This window comes from Aptenodytes patagonicus, chromosome 1 (assembly GCF_965638725.1).
Source record: "Aptenodytes patagonicus chromosome 1, bAptPat1.pri.cur, whole genome shotgun sequence".
Taxonomy (NCBI): Eukaryota; Metazoa; Chordata; class Aves; order Sphenisciformes; family Spheniscidae; genus Aptenodytes; species Aptenodytes patagonicus.
This window is the reverse complement of record NC_134949.1, coordinates 167,753,882-167,770,345: the sequence shown is the minus strand read 5'-3', so window position 1 is coordinate 167,770,345 and position 16,464 is coordinate 167,753,882. Positions and strand designations below refer to the sequence as shown.

The following is a 16,464-nucleotide window of genomic DNA, read 5'->3' as shown; positions in this document are numbered from 1 at the left end:
CCGTGAGCGCGGCCCCGCCGCCGGCAGCGCCGCCCAGGAGCCGCCGCGGCCGGGAGCATCCGCCGGGCGGGAGCGAGCGGAGCGGAGTGGGGGCGGCGGCGGGCAGGGCAGGGCAGGGCAGGGCAGGGCGGGGCGCGACGCGGCGGGGCGGGGCGGGGCGGCTCGGCCCATGGCGGGGGGGTGAGGAGGGGCGAGGAGGGGCCGTCGGCAGGTGCGGGTCGGGCGGGCGGTCCGCGCTGGCGGCGGCGGGAGGATGCGCGAGTACAAGGTAGTGGTGCTGGGCTCGGGCGGGGTGGGGAAGTCGGCGCTCACGGTGCAGTTCGTGACCGGCACCTTCATCGAGAAGTACGACCCCACCATCGAGGACTTCTACCGCAAGGAGATCGAGGTGGACGCCTCCCCCTCCGTCCTGGAGATCCTGGACACGGCGGGCACCGAGCAGTTCGCCTCCATGCGGGACCTCTACATCAAGAACGGGCAGGGCTTCATCCTCGTCTACAGCCTGGTCAACCAGCAGAGCTTCCAGGACATCCGACCCATGCGCGACCAGATCATCCGCGTCAAGAGGTGACTTGCCCGGCGGCCGCTCCTCCGACGGCCGCGCCCGACGCCCACCTGCGGCCCGGCCCGCCGGGGCCTGCGGGCCGCCCGTCCCCCCCTCCGTCCCCTCCTCCCCCGCGCTGGGCAGCCCCGCAGTGCCCGGATCTCCGGCCCGGGGGCTGCCCACGCCCTGCCCGCTGCCCGCTCAGGTGCCTGCCCTGGGGCTTCCTTCCCTCACCCGCCTCCCTCCCTCCCTCCTTCCCCGGTGGCGCCCCTGGGCGGCAGGACCCCCCCCCGCCCCCGCCGGTGCCTCGCCCGCAGCCGCGGGCTCCCTGTGGGCGGGTGCCGGCCGCCAGCCGCAGGGGTGGCGGGGCGGGGGCAGGGGGCTCCGGCGGTTTCCGCTGCTCGCCCTCTCCCCCCCCCCCCCCCCCCCCCCGTTCGCGTTTACGACGCGGTAAGTTTGGGGTGCTCCTGCGTGAAATATGGCAGACGGGCTGGCCGCAGGCGGCGGTCTGTGCCGCGGCTGTAACCGGGGGGCGGAAAAGCAGTTCCCCGAATGCTGTATCGGGTCGGTCCTCGAGTGCACTTTCCTAGTGGATGTGCCGTAGCTGATTTGCAAGGGAAGCACCTGGGTGTTTCCGTGCAGCATACGTCTTCAAAGGCAGATAGAGATCTGCCTTTTCGGATACCTGCATAGGTATTTCCGTGAACTTCCCACTCCTCTTAAAAGTGCAGAACGCAAAGCCTCTTTCTTGGTAAAGAGCATTAGGCCTTACAGATGCTGGTGTTTCTCTTAAATTTCCCACGGTCGCGCTGCCAGCCACTCTATTGCGAGTGAATGCACAGTGGTGAAACACCAGTGCATACTGCCAGTTTGTTTTTATAACCACTACGTTGTTTAGATATGTGTCAGTCAGTTAAATATCAGCAGCTGAAATGCAGCCAGTCACGCTAAAATAAGGGTAGATGCACTATCTGAAATCATAGCAACCGTTTGAACTGTAGCGTGGGTGAGAAAATGCTGCTGGCCAGATCATCGCAGACCGGGATCTGTTACTGCCCGTGGAGAGAGGTTGTAATTATGTTGCAGAACTGGTTGTGGCTTTGGCTTGGACATCTGAAAGGAAAACCCTTGTAAATAACTTAGCTGGACCACAGCCGTTGGATTTGCATCTTAACGTGGAGTGGAGCATAAAAGGTGATAATGGCTAATCATATGGTCAGGTATGGTCTGTTCACAGAAACTACCATTCCAGACCAAGGCCTGGGGAAGATGTATTTTGAAATTGGGGAGGAGGGCGAGTAGGGGAAAGGGGAGGGAGGAGGCAAAACGCTGATATCTTTGGAGACTTCCAACTTTCTCATAGTAGGTGTTTCTTAATGTGTGTCTTAACTTTTTCACTGGGGATTTCTAAAGACCAATGTAACGAAGTTATTTTGAATCTATTATGGAAAATGCATTTTCCGTATCCTTGCGATCCTTATCATTCACACATACCTTATAGAAGAATGGTTTTTCTTTAAGTAGTTAGAGTAGGCTTTATTCATTAATAAATGCTTTTGGTTTTCCTGTGTTTAATCAGCGATATAAATTCATTTAGTCTTTGAATGCCTAGCTGTGGCTTTTGCAGCTTGCATTGTGCCTTGCGATGGAGCGTCTGCATTCAGACCCCAGCTGACAAGCTGTAAATAGGTGAAGCAGAGTAGGAAGAAACTTGTACTTCCATAGTTACATTGACTCAGCACTGCTCAGAGTGAATCTAAATGCTGTTCTTATTTTTCTTCTGCCATCTCTTTTACTGCAAGACTTCAACTTTTGGCTTTTGGTTAGGTACTTTGTGAAAGACGTATGAGCACTGTTTTAATCCTAAGTTTCACTTATGCAAAGTAATCTAAAAGCAGCTGAAATCCTGAAAATTTTAATTGAGTTGTGGTTGAAAGGGATATGCTGTTGCCTTGCAATATTAAAAAGATGTAGTTTCAGCAAGTGTACCAGATCTTTCCTTGCCAACTTACCTCATCTTATATTTGTGGGTTTTGTTGTTATGTTTTGGAACTTGACTTAAGTTCGCAGGCAGTGTAAGACCTAATGTCCTCTTGACTTAAGCTTGCATCCTTTTTACCAGTTAAACTGGAAGAATGCGTATTTACAGATATAATGTGTAGCTGTACAAGGACTTCTAAATTATGATTTAGAGTTGCACAAATGCATTTAATCCATGTTGAGAGACAAATAATCAGTCCTGTTTACTTAGGGATTTTGGATGAGGTGTACCTGAAAATGACAATTATATGCTTATATTGATACAAAACCGTGATCTAAAAATCTCTAAACTTTCATTGTACCTGAAAACTGATTGGCCAGGTCTCTAACTGGTAGGTATCTCTTCATTTTATGTGTTGTCCTTACTAGTTATTTACTTATTTATTTGGATGAAAGAATCCCTGTGTTGTCACATAATTAGAGAGTAATTTTAATTACTCTCCCAAGAAGTAGAAAAGCCAGGTGAAATTCCCTCTTCCGGTTAAGAGGTGCACGTTTGAGTCTTCTGCTTCCCTGGTCTAACCACTACATACCAGGCCAAACTAGGCTAAGGGAGTCCTTCACTCCACCTGATGAAGTTGAGTTACTTTATAGGAATGAATGACATGTTCATGAATGAAAGAGAGGAAACAAGTGGACCTTTACTTAACTCTGAAGCTAGTGGTTAGAAGAGGTTGAGATCACTCTTGCCAGTATAGTTTCCGTTCTCATTAAATGACTATTTAATATTAAAAAATGCATAAATAAACTTAGAAACAGGACCAAAATCCAGGTCTCCCAGTCTGCAGAGAAGTCTCCTAATGGCAAAACTATAAAGTCAAGCTTCCTTGTGTAGTGTGGGAGCCTTGCATCCCTTTCAGGCATGCTGCACAGCTTTAACAAGAGTGGAGAATGCCTCCATAGCTTTTAAAGAGGTAATTAAAGTTCTTTCCTGGGAAATGGTTTAAATGTAAACCATGTTCTTCTTTTTGAAGTAAATAAAACGTTTTTGTCTAGATCTTTCTAAGAATGAGTCAAGGTGCCTTACCTTCAGTAAGGGAGCCCTGCCAGTTCTGAGTGGATGGGTGCACCCCCAGCAGTTCTGCCTAGACACGGGGTGAGGAGGAGGAGGAAGAGGTTTCAGAAGTGCTCGCTGTACTCTGGGCCAGAGTGTCCCACTGCGCAGCATGCTGCCAGCATTGGATGAAGGATCTCGGTGGTACAAAATCACAGCTGCTGTTTTTCTTCTTCCAGATGCTGCGTCTTACAATAGTTTCTACCCAAGGAGTGGCTTGGCTGTAGCTTGTGTTGTACAAAGCAATCGCTTCTCCAGTCAGCTGGTCTTGCAGTGCCTGCAACTAGCCCCGCTTATCTGGAACGTGTGCTTTAGTATCAGTACGTGGGGGGCAGGAAACTGATGAAGGGGGATGTGCCCTAGGAGAGTGAAGCTGTGGATGCCTTGTTTTGCTGGATAAGGAGTGTAATCAGAAGGTAGGAGGACAGAGGGCTTGTGTCCTAATGTAGGGTGGTGGGTTGTGCAGAATGAGGCCAAAGGTATAAGGTTGGTCTCTGGGTTTAGGAACTTGAGAGTGCCTCCATGCTTGTTTTGAAGCTGTTATCGCTGATGATGATAGCTAAGTAAAGATCATGGGGTTGGAACAATGCATTTCAGATAAGCCGTCAATTGTACAGTGAATAGGGGCTCCCAGTGTTTCGGGCACCTAGTACCCGTTTCTGCCAAATATGCCCATTAAGCCTTGTTTCTCCTGATTCTTGCAAATGCTTAGGGTTTGTAGTGTTGGGAAGATGGAGTGTACATAAGGGTAATATTTTTCACGTGATAGCTTTGAAGGATGCTCCTTACCTTCTGTATACAAGAAGAATAAAGGGAATCAACTGCTGCTTTTACTACCTCCTGGTGAGGTATTACACAAAATATGTTATCGCTGCATTTGTAGGTGCTGCAACTCTGAGACCTTCTTTCTCTCCAAAATGGATTTGCAAGCTGGGCAGCAAAGAACTGTCTGTTGTTTATGCTGCAGACAGAACTCACTGTAGTTTCAGAATGAGCAGTTTTCTGGAGAAACCTTTTATTTATGAGAGCAAGGCTAAACTGGATGAGTAGGCCCATGCCAGCAAAGGTCTGCAGTGAAGAACAGAAGCTGTCAGGTGAAACAGATTGGAAGTGGTCCACCCCAGTTAGATATCACGGTTTAGAAATAAGTAGTGAGTATGCAGATTAAGCAGTGTATTTTTTTGTGTGTGTGTGGAACAAGTAGTTAGGTAACTTCTAACACTTTTGTGTTTGTCTTTTGTGTGATCAGAAAGCTCTCTGAAGAGAATCTGCTGCTATTTACCATATACTGAATTTTAATTTTGGATATGACTTTCCCAATGTTTTTCTCCCATGAAGGTATGTTTAAACCTCGTTGGGTATGTATTCTAGGTGCTTATGTAGCCTTCAATAATGTAATTTCTCAATCTGTCCTACAGACTTTAATTTATATATATTTTTAGTAGAACCCCATGAAATACAAAAGTACTATTATTTCTATTCAAGTAGAAAACTAAAGCACAGAAATAAAAAAGAACTCCCAAAGTTAATTCAGAGTTCTTAACTTGCAATAGTTGCTCTAGGTGTCTGGCCAGTGCTTTAAAGACAGGACTATTGTGTTCATGTTTTGGAGAACCTTAACAGATTCTACTTAAAATAGTATTTTTGAGAAATGCTTTATTTTAAGTAGTGAAAAAAACTTTTCATTAATCTATTGCTTTTTCTCTAGGAAGCAAAGACCAGAAAATTTCTTAATTTAGATTGGCTGAAAACGCAGACTAAATAATATAGGTGTATTGCTATGAAATATCACAGAAATGTGTCTCTGAGTTGAGAATGTTCTTTGTGGTGGTGTTTATCATCAGGATAAAAGTCTACCTCCCAGTCTAGGGATTCTGTGTGGTAATTTAAAACATACAAGAGATGTAATTATTGAAATTTATTAATTGTGAAATCAGCATCTTCAGTCAATGATAATTGATATATTTAGTGACTTAATGGTGATTAAGTCTGGAAAAACTATACTTGAAATTACAAATTGCTCAGATGTCTAGTTTGAAAATGTTGCTTTCCAAGTACTATGAAAACTTAAGTATGATTTTTAGTCAAAGACCATTTAGCACATTGGGGTCCAGATCCTCATTAAAACTAGATAATGTGATCAAACAAATGACTGTGTCAGTAAATACAGAGTTTTGAGGAAATTAAATAGTTTAGTTTGTCCTTTAGCTCTTCACTGTAATAAATACTCTTTAAGAAAGGTTGAGTTTACCAGTTTTCTGAAATTCTATATATTTCTCATCTTTATTTTAAGAACATATTTTTCTAATTTTGAGAACTACTTAGAGAATTCTTCATAAACACTGCTACAACACATTCAACCACAAAAGTGGCTCCAACCTTCCAGGAAGAAACACCTAAGTGTTCAGAAGTGAAACTTGGAAAATACTATTCCTTCTGAAGTAATGTATGCAAAAGGTTGACAGATGTCTAAGGACTCTCATAGGTGCTAGGCGTGTAGAGATGTTAGAAATAAGAACAGACTGAAATCTTTTTTAGCAAGAGTGTTTTTGTTGTTTTTTTTTCCTTGCAATAATCTCAATGTAGTGGATTGATTAGTGTACTCATCTTTAAGTGTGAAAATGGCAGGGCAGGTGTTAAGCATGGCCCTCATCCTCCACAGGATACCTGGCCAAGCTGCCAGCCACTCGTGTGCACCCACCAGATGAAACTTAGCACTTTATTGCAAGAACAGATTAATAGATTTTAAATCCCGCCAAACGCTTGTGCATATTTCTAAGAAAACGTAGGAACCTGAATGGAATTCTGACATGGTGCAGACATCGGCCATTGTGTTTAAATATTTAAGTACAACAGAAGAGCTATACTGGCCATTTTTTTTTTTAAGGGACACCTATGGATAGCTGTTTCTCAGGTGAGAACCTTATCGATTTGCAAGAAGAAAATACAAATATTTTAAGCATCTGTAGAGATATAAAGAAGTGGTAAACACAAGTAGTCAGTCATTATCAAATTGACCCTGTATATAACATCAGAGCCTTCAGCTGTATGGCCATCTCCCGTGTCTTATTGGGGAACTGATATGTAGAAAGTGTCTATAATAGAAAAGAGAACAAGTTTGCAGGATGCAGGACATTACTGTAAAATTGATTTAGTTTTAAACTCAGATTTTTAGTTTCTCTTTGTGCTCTCGTGCTTTTAAAATAACTTTGCAACACTACTTTCTGGCTCTGTAGAGTTTAGATTTTTTTTTTTTTTTTTAGTGAATCTACCTTTGTCTTAATTTGAAATTAATGAACTAAACCTGTCAGACAAAATTATAGGTTTCTTGATTTAACTGGGGAATTCATACATAGACAATCCTCTAAAAAATGTCTCTGACAGTGTGCAATTTTAAGTTATAGAAGATTATTTTAAAGTTTCTTAGCTTAGTATTAAACTCGGATATTTCAAGGTGCTCATGTATCTTCGGAACATACTACCTCTAGTGTTTTCCTGTAGAAGCTTTTGGATTAAATTCCATACTTCCAGAATTCTCTTGACTCTCCCCCCCCCCCCCCCCCTTACTTTCTTGATAATATGAAATATTCATGCTACTTTGAGTTACTTTCTGTGGAAACGATGAAAAATTGAGACAATGATTATAACCAGAGTCTTCAAATGTTTTTTGGTGGGTTTTTTTGGCTGCTTCCCTGCCCTCCCCAGCTAATTGTATAGGTATTCCTTTCCAAGATTTATTTATTTTTCTTTGTAAGGTAAAGTGACATGATAGCTTCTGTATGTGGGCACTGAAAATAAATCTTTTAATCCCCTCCTGCTTTTAGGTGTTCTTTGGACTTTTATTGAAGAAGCCAGGTAGGCAAGCTCCTTTTGTATGCATGTTTAGTTTAGATTGTGCTAGTTTAGAGTATAGCATATCTTTTTTTTATGCCTGTATCACTTAGCATCATCTTCTCTTTTCAGGTCTTAATTGGTGCTGTAGCTCATGTTGCTGTAGAGGTGTGTGAATAAATATGGACAGCTACAGTTGTCAAATAGTAGAATAGCATGTGGCAAGACTTCTTAAATTTGTCTTCAGTTGTGCAGTGTTGCTTGGTCGTGTCTGTGTTGTAAAAACGCTACTTAATGTGTTTAAAGACCAAATATAACAGTGGCTTTAATGGCTTTCATAGTTTAGTACAATAATATAGCATTAATGCTTGGGGTTGAATGTTTTCTATCTTGCTATTCATTAAGCTGTTTTGAGACAGATTTTTGCAATGAATATTTGGAAAATTTTATCAAAAAAAATTATTGCTCATTAGAATTTCTGTTTTGCTTTTGAATTTCTGTTTTGCCTAGAGGACAATAATTCTTTAAATACTGTTTTTTTTTATAGCCAACACAGTTGGCAGTAACTTGCATCTTTTCTTTCAAAATAACCACAATTCTCTACTCTTCAGCTGGGTAGTATGTGGATAGAAACAAATTTTGTTGTTTGGTCATACATAACTAAAAATACTGCTACCCAGAATGTTTTAAAAACTCTTATGTTAGCAGGCATACTTTTTGGACTGAAATTTCAAATATAGACATTCTTTGGCGACTGAAAGTTTTTAGATGCATAAAATTTGAAATGTCTGAGTGGGTGGCTTTCCCAAAAATCATTAAATCCATTCTTTTCCTAGTTTCCCCCTTAATAATTCAGTGTCAGATTTTTAGTTTTTGCACCTAAGAACAAACCTGGGGTTACTGGTTGTTTCATTTCTGAAATATTGCAAGTGTTACTCAAATATTTTTTTTTTGTCCTTTTTTTTTCTCCTTGTAAATTGTGTAGGTGGTATGTGATGATGTTTTGAGAAAGAATAGGGAAGCAATTGGGACTGCAGTGCTAAATTATCCTGGCACGTAGTGACTTGTACAAAGATTTATGTGATTGTTAAGGTAACAAGAAGTACAGCTATCTGCTTCTTCATATTCTCTTATTCATTAGCTTCCTGCTGGTCTGTTTTTTTGTTTTCTTTTTTCCAGAGGTTTCCAATACAGGACTAGTATTTAGTTTTTGCTGCACTAAGGCAAACGGTATAGTCTAGGTACGGTTTACAATGATGCGTGCAACTCGAACGCTTTCTTTGTCAATGGGTTGCATTTTAGCAGCTGTGTTGTCTTAAATCCTAGTCTAGACAAGAGAATTAAAGGTGTGATATGAGCACGTTATCCTTTCTCAACATTATGTCATGGAGCTAGCTCAATTAGTTGGTGCTGTACTCTTTAAAAATGCAATGGTGATAATATTTTAATTCTTGTCTTGATTAGGCCTAGACTAGGTGAAAGATCAGGTGAAGGACAAAAAAAGGAGTAAGTGTGTTTTAGAGTTGACTAGCTTGTTTTGAAACATTGCTTGCATCATGTAGATAGACCTTTAATAACAAAGTATTGTTATCTTCTGCAAAAAGTCAGGGTAATGAGGCAGATGTTAAAGCATTTAAAAATATTAGAATGTAATAGCTTAGGGTAGTGGTCTGGGGTAAAATAAAATACAACTCTTACTTTATAGAATGGTTTGAGTTTCTGTTATTGTTCTGGTTAACAGGTAACCACCTTAACTAAAAGACTAATAGTGTCTGAGATTCCCGTGTGAGTATCAACTCAACTACCATTTAATTTGAACTGGAAATGAGTTGGATAAGAGTGCTGAACTTGAAGTGCTCTGAATGTTGTGAAGAAGAGCTTTGGTCCTGGATTTCTGATTAATTGCAAGAAAAGATGCTTTCAAGAAATAGCCACAGATCGCCTCTGGGCTATATGTGCGCTTGCTGTGACGAGCAAGTTTTGGTAGGAGAATGTTTGTACTGTTTGCCCTCTTACTCCTAATGTATTTTACAGTATAGAGGATAAGCCAGGACTGATCAACCTAATTTATCTGATTAGATCTGGTTGCAGTTTCCCACATTGCTAGAACATCTTTTTAACTGCTATACAAAAACTTACTTGAAACGTTTTATAAATGTGCAAATAATTGGAATGCTTTTTTCTTTTGAAAAAGCCATGAATTTTTAAGACCTATCTAAAAATGCATAAATTAAGTCTTTCCTCAAGAACTGCTTTTCTTTTGAAACTCCCTTACTATGTTTTCAATTCCATTTTTAAATTTTGGAAGCTCGTTGTTTTTGTCAGAACAAAACAATGAATATGAAATGCTTGGGTTTTATACAATTTTCTCCAAAAGTTATAAACGAGTGGGGGAAAGAAGATCTGGGGGGGGGGGGGGGGGTGGGTTTCACCCGCCTCTGTGTTTAATTGCACTTGGCCGTGATGCAGAATCCTGGATGTGTGTATTTTTTGAACTACATGACAGCAGTTCTTATCTGTATACTGCTATTTGTACACTGTTTTTACAAAGGTATGTTTTCAGTCTGTGGATTTACTTTCTACTGCCAAAAGGACTTGGTATTATAAAGGGTTTTCCTAGTAGTAATCTTCTATCTCCAGGTTCAAAATTTGCCCCTCTTCTGCTGTAATAATTCTGCTGAAAACCAGTCAAATGGTGGTTTGTTGTGTTTTTTGTGGTTTAGGGGTTTTTTTTAACTTCAGGAATTCAATTTCTTTTTGAAAATAATTTGGAGGGCAGAAGATGATCACCTTGAACTATCTCTTCTGGAGCATTTTATCAGATGCCTTTCATACACCATCACCATCCCACCCCCCAAAAAAAAAACCAAACTAGTCCGAGTGCTTCTCAGTCTCCGATCAAATCCAGGCTCTCCATCTCTCTGCTTAAGGAAGGCATCTGCTCTGCTAGTCTCAGAAGCAGTTAGACTCTTGGTAGCTGACATGCAGGTTACTCCTTGCAATGCCTGGAAGAAAAGAAACATGAGTCACCTTCTGCTGGGTTAATGTTGCGGTCCACAATCAAAATCCAAGCAGTAATTTGGAATTAATTCTCCCATTGCTTTCATCCATTTGGGTGTGGTGTTAGGTTTGGGGAGGAGGGGTGCAGGGCGGGGGGTGTCAATGTAGTACCACTTAATCTGTTTGATCTGCTTGGGTTCTTTAACAGATAACCTCCTCAATATACAGTGGGGGTTTTGGGGGTAGGAGAGGTTGGTTTCGTTTTTGTACCAAGTGTGCACAATGCTGTCCAAAGCAGGGAATCCTGGCATTGATCTTCTGAACAGGCAGTGGACTGGAGGAGATGTTTGTTTTTCTTTTTTTATTTTTTCACCCTCAATGTCAGCCTTCTCTTTTCTTGCATTTCCTTGAGAAATAAATGAGAAATGGGTCTTGCTAAATAGCTTAGTGTTTCTTTTCTGTGTCAGTTCTTTAGGAATCTGCTTTGCTCTAAGCTGTGTAGTCCCATTGCAGCAAACCACTTGAACTATCTCCTTATGTATGTAGAATCTCTCCTCTTGAGAGGCAGGCCCTCTCACTGGTCAAAACACTTAAATTCTAAAAGAATGGGAGAAAAATGGAAGCCACTATGTCATCATGGAGCAACAGCTGACCTTTCCTGAAATACTGTGGTCACCTGGACTAGGGGAGTCTTCTAGTGACCATTCACTGTACGGCATGTTGATTTTGCCTCTTTGCAGTGACTTCTTTATCTAAAGTGAATAGGCAGTCCTGAGAAATCCCTGGGTTTCAGTCCCTAGTGTCTTTCTTCAGCTTGTACACCTGATCTTTTGTTGTTGTTGTTTCCTCAGGATTTGTGAATTTGCCTTCATGTATTTGTATTTGCCTTCATAGTGGCTCATCTTCAACAGGAAGATTGAAGAGTATTTTCTCAACCTTGCTTGTAGCTTAGTGGTTAGGGCAGTCTTCTGGGAAAAGCAGATGTGAAACTCCTGTGACTAAAGAAGGTGTATGGTGCAGGTCTTTCACCTCCTTGATCAGTGCTGTAATCGCTGTACTGCTGCGTTAAACATGAGAAACAGCATTGCCACTACTTGCTTTTGTTCCTATGGCTTTGTGTGGAAGTGATACCTGTTGTGTTTGTTATTGAGTATCTTGCTATTGGTGTGTTGTTAGATTCACAGAGGAATGTTTAGTGAATTAGGCCTCTCGAGGGACTTGGCTGCTTGCATGCCTCATCTATAAATCCCAAGAGAGCTTAGGTGTGTGACCCTGTTGTGGTTCCAATATACAGCTCAGCTGGGCTTGCACAGCTGTAGGCCTTCAGGCAGCTACCTTGTTTTGACAAAAACCTTAGAAGGATGTGGCCTGTCAAGGAATTAAGTGGGTAGGCAGAAATTTTGTGGAGCAGTCTCTTGGACACAGTTCCCTTAATGCTTCTGGAGTCCCAATATATTTACCTGCCTCAGTTTTGCATTCAGGCTGAGAAATATTTGCCGACTGAATGATTTCTCCTCCTGCTTTTTCATGTCAGTTTCATTCCGTACGTTTTGAGCAGTGAATTCCCGAATGCCTTTGTATGAATCTTTTTAGTACAGAATATTGAGTAGACCACAGACTTGGTGATCATATCATCCACAGCATGGGCTTGACAAATCTTGTACTTCAGATGTCTTCCTTCTCTAAAAAAGGAGTTCTATGCACAGGTTATATTATATAGCTGATTATAACATTATATTTGGAGTAGAATCTGCTTAGGTGGCTATCCTCATACAAATAGTTGTCTGAGGGATGATAGACTCTTTCCTAGGAAGAAACTGGAGAAGCAGATGATAACAAGATAGCCTGCCGAGAGTCCACAGAGTTTTAATGTAAAATATCAAACATGAAGAAACTTGATTAATTAGCCTTCATAGGCATCTCTTCTGTGTTTCCCCTAGTTTGGATCTGTAGCCTCAGTTAACATTAAAAGCTGTGGGCACTCAGCAGGCTATCTTCATATCATCTGCTTCTCCAGTAGTTGTTATAGGTTGGCCATGTGAGAATAGATAGCCTTCTGCTCCTTGATCTTCAATGATGTTCCTTAAAATTTAGGCGTGACAGCACATTCTGGAATCTCACTCAATCCAAATATTCCCAAATTTGATTCAAATTGTGGAGAAGCTAGGCTGCCTGTTGATGTGGTGAATGAGTGGCTATGTTTGGATGGGATTAGGTTTGAAGAACGCTCTGCTGCCTTCAAAGATAACATTATGGATCAGATGATAATTTTGCCTGGACTGTGTGAATGGATGTCTAATGGTCTTGCCTCTAGTCTGGCAGTATACACATTATAGTTGTTCCATCTGGGATTGGGTACCCTCTGTTGCTTACTGAATTATCACTGTCTTATTATGTGGCTGCTGCAAATTTCTGATGAGTCTGTTTACCGTCTAGCAGTTTTAGTCAAACCTCTTGTAACCCTTTTATTTCTAGTGCTCTCTGTAACCAGATTTCATAGCAACCAAAGTTGGATGCTTGCTACCCATCAGATGCGTCTGTCAGCAACTGTTGGCAAGGAGTGCTGTTCCTATTACCACTCCGAGTACCAGTTTTTACTTAAAGGTCTGGCGTTGTGGAAATAGTCCTTCCGCCACCAGGCCCTGTGCCTCAGATTCTGCACTGACCACGTAATTGGAGGATTGCTGGACTTGCTCCGCATCTGCGCGAGGGTGGCTTTCAGGAACCATAGTGAGCAAATGCAGTCCTTGGACAGCCTCCTGATGGACCGGAGCTGCTGTTCTTTTCATCTTTTTGATTTACACTGTTGGTTACATTTGTAATTGCCCAGAGTTCAACTACTGGGCAGCTGTAATGGTTTATAGACAGGACACATAATGTGAATGTTTAAATAAAAGCAGGACCCTTTCTCAAGGGAAGGAAGTGACTGGCACTTGCAGATGATACGAACCCTCAGTCATACTGCTAAACTATAGCAGACATGTTCAAATACCATTTTCTGTCTAAAAATTATATCACAAGAAACTCAAGGTAAGCATCATGATACTCTGATTTGATGATAGAAAGGTGGTTTCTCCTGACTGCTTCCTCTTACTCCTTTTGTAAGTCTTTGATTAAACAAATCCACATAATTCAGGTTTTACCTACCAAAGTTTACAATATAACTGTGTTCTGAAAAGGAAAATAAAATATATGGGAAGCTGGGGTTAGGATACTTGAATGTAAAAGGTCCGGATTGCTCTGGAACATAAGGAAGAGGGAAGGAGGGTGACGTGCATACCACGTATTGCAGGGCTTACTGGTTTATCCCTAGGCCTGATATGGACACACTGAGGAAAAAAAACTGTGGTTACAAAGTTTTTGCCTCTGGGAAGAATTGCTACCTTGAGTCTCAACACAGGAAAGAAAGTAGGATTTGGGGGGTAGCTGGGGGGGAGTTTACCCTGTATTCTTTCCACGGATTCTCAAGAACTTGGTCATTCAATGTGATTTGATGTTTATTGCAGGTTATTGCTTTTTTTTTTTCTTTATCTTGTTCTTACCCTATTAAACTGTATTTGGCTAAAATATACAAAAAAAGCATCCTTTTTTAAATTGAGATGAGCATATTCAAGAAAGATTACAAATCACCTAAAGGTGTGAAATCACTGAACTTAGCTTATATCGAATTCTCCTCCAGATGGTTTTTATTCAGAAATAGTGACTGCCATCATGGTAACCTCATCTGCCAGAGAGGGACAATGGAAAGCTCGATCTTGGATGAAAGCTGAGAAGGCACACCTTGAAAGTCCCTTATTACTCTAAAATTAAGCTATTGTATTGCCTTCCTAGCTGGGATAATTGGACTGGTAATTGAAGTCTACGTTCTTCTCCCGGAGATGATCAAAACGCCTTCCTTTGAAAGACCTTCTGTCTGTCAGCAAGAAATGTGGTTAGATTAAAAGGACTGGGAACAGTCTGGGCTTCACTCCCCTGCACACACCTTCATATTAATTGAAATGGCCTTTCTGCATAGGACAACTTAATGTGGAAAAAATAATTAGTGGACTATTTTCAGGAAATTCTAGTTACCAATTAGTGATTCAACAAAGAAGGTGTAATGGACACTAGGGTGTGTGGTGCCTTTAAATATAGTCTCTTTCTTAAATCCAACTTTCTCAAATATTTTCTTACCATTATTACTGTCACTTTTGAGGGTTAAGTATACAAATTATCATCCTTTCTGTATCTCGAATGTGACAAACAGACATTTAAATATTAGGGTGATATTTTGTTTCTCAGAATAAAACAAAGTACATCATAGTTTAGCATCTTTCACAAACTGTTACCTACCTAAATGCTGCTACTTTAAAAATAAGTTTACTCAGAGAGACAGCTAAAATGTACACGTATACACAAATATATGCATATATGTGCAGAGAGATTTTTCAGTCTTCCACTCTGTGGGGTCAGGAGTCAGGACAAAAAACCAAAATGTGGATTTCACCAGGTTCTGCAGTCATCTTCTATTTAAAATAGGCTTTGTCCACATATGAAAATCTTGTCGCGAAGTTACTTTCTGAACAAGTTTGTTTAAACCAATGTAAAGTCACATTGTTTGTTTCCCACCTAATATAAGCAATATTAAAATTGGTGTCCATGTGGGAATTTGCAACATTTTAAAGAAATTATTTACGTTGGCCTGGCTTGTTTTGTTTTTTCTCCCTCTGAAAAAAATACGTCAGTAAGAGACATAGCTTCTTGTTGTGAAGGTTTTTGCTCTTTTTCTCTCTCCCTCCCTCTCTCACACGCATGCACGCGTTGCATTTTCTATCAGCTAGCAAAGCCCATCCTTTCCATCAGCTGAGTAACTGTCTCTTTGGGTGACACAGGCCATCAGCTGGTGTACAGTCACCGGCAAAATGCCAGCGCGGAGGCACTCTAGTGCCCTAGGGATGCTGACAGCCAGGAGCCTTGGGCTCGGACCCTGATGCACCCGCTCCGCTGCTGACACAGCTTTGGCACTGGCCAAAGCGGCCAGGTGCCTAAAGCCCTAGAGATGCAGCGGCGTGGGCAGCTGCGTGGTGACGGAGTGCCGGAGGTTAACCTTGCTGCTGCAGGCATGGCCTAATAGCAGATAGGGTTAATGTGTGCAAGATAAAATGGTCTTCAAGGTGATTGAGTGCCACAGAGTCTCTTCATAGACAAAAAAATGGCTGTCAGACAGGTTAGTAAAACTCTTCTGGGAAAAGGGAGCTTTTTTTAACCTAGAATAGACCCAAAGAAATTAACATTTATACAGTAGTTAAAATATAAATAGCTCAACATCCGAGATGATAAGTATATCTGAGCTCCTCATTCTAGCTGGCTTCATTTGAATAGTTACTCAAATATTAGATTTGAGATATACATACACACAGATGTAAGGAAGAATTAAATGTTTAGATTTTACTGTTTTATGTGCTAGATACCCTATATCCGATACCATTTTATAAGCAGGTTCTTACTAGGGAAGTTCTGGATGCTAGAATGGGTAAACTTTAGTTTCAAGTCTTCCAATATATTCAGGACACTGAGTTAGAACAAAGTAGTCTGTTGGGGTTTTTCTTCTGTAATTGGTACCTGTTTTATCGTAGGAAGAATGAAAAATGTTTCTAAGAAAATTATTTCTGAAGTTTATGCTCAACATAGAAGAGACGTTATCAGTAAGTCATACTTTATATTTGCCCCATAGAGGTAGTATGCTGGGAGGCAGTATTTTATACTTAAAGATGAACCAAAACTTATTTTAAAAGAACAGAACAAATAACAAACCAAACAAACAACCCCCCCCCACATGACTCTGGAAGCTCTTATTTTGTATATTCATGTTTAGATACGGAAACGGTTTCACTTAACTAGCTGATGTGCTCTTTTTGAATCAAATTTCTAGAGTTACAAAGTCGAGTTGTTAAAGATGGAGGTCGCTTCTGAAAACTGTGGAGAAAAAAACCTTCTTGGTGCTCTGTTCATTCAA

The 16,464-nt window shown here is 41.3% G+C and overlaps 1 protein-coding gene across 1 annotated transcript in view; it reads left to right on the top strand.

The window, feature by feature from the left end:
* Positions 1 to 237: 237 nt before the first annotated feature.
* The window catches only part of RAP2A (RAP2A, member of RAS oncogene family), a 30,814-nt gene continuing 14,587 nt past the window's right edge, over positions 238 to 16,464 (top strand). Inside the window, exon 1 of the mRNA XM_076361975.1 lies at positions 238 to 567. Within this exon, the coding sequence (XP_076218090.1) occupies positions 254 to 567 (314 nt within the window). The 5' untranslated portion in view covers positions 238 to 253. The remainder of the gene's footprint in view (positions 568 to 16,464) is intronic.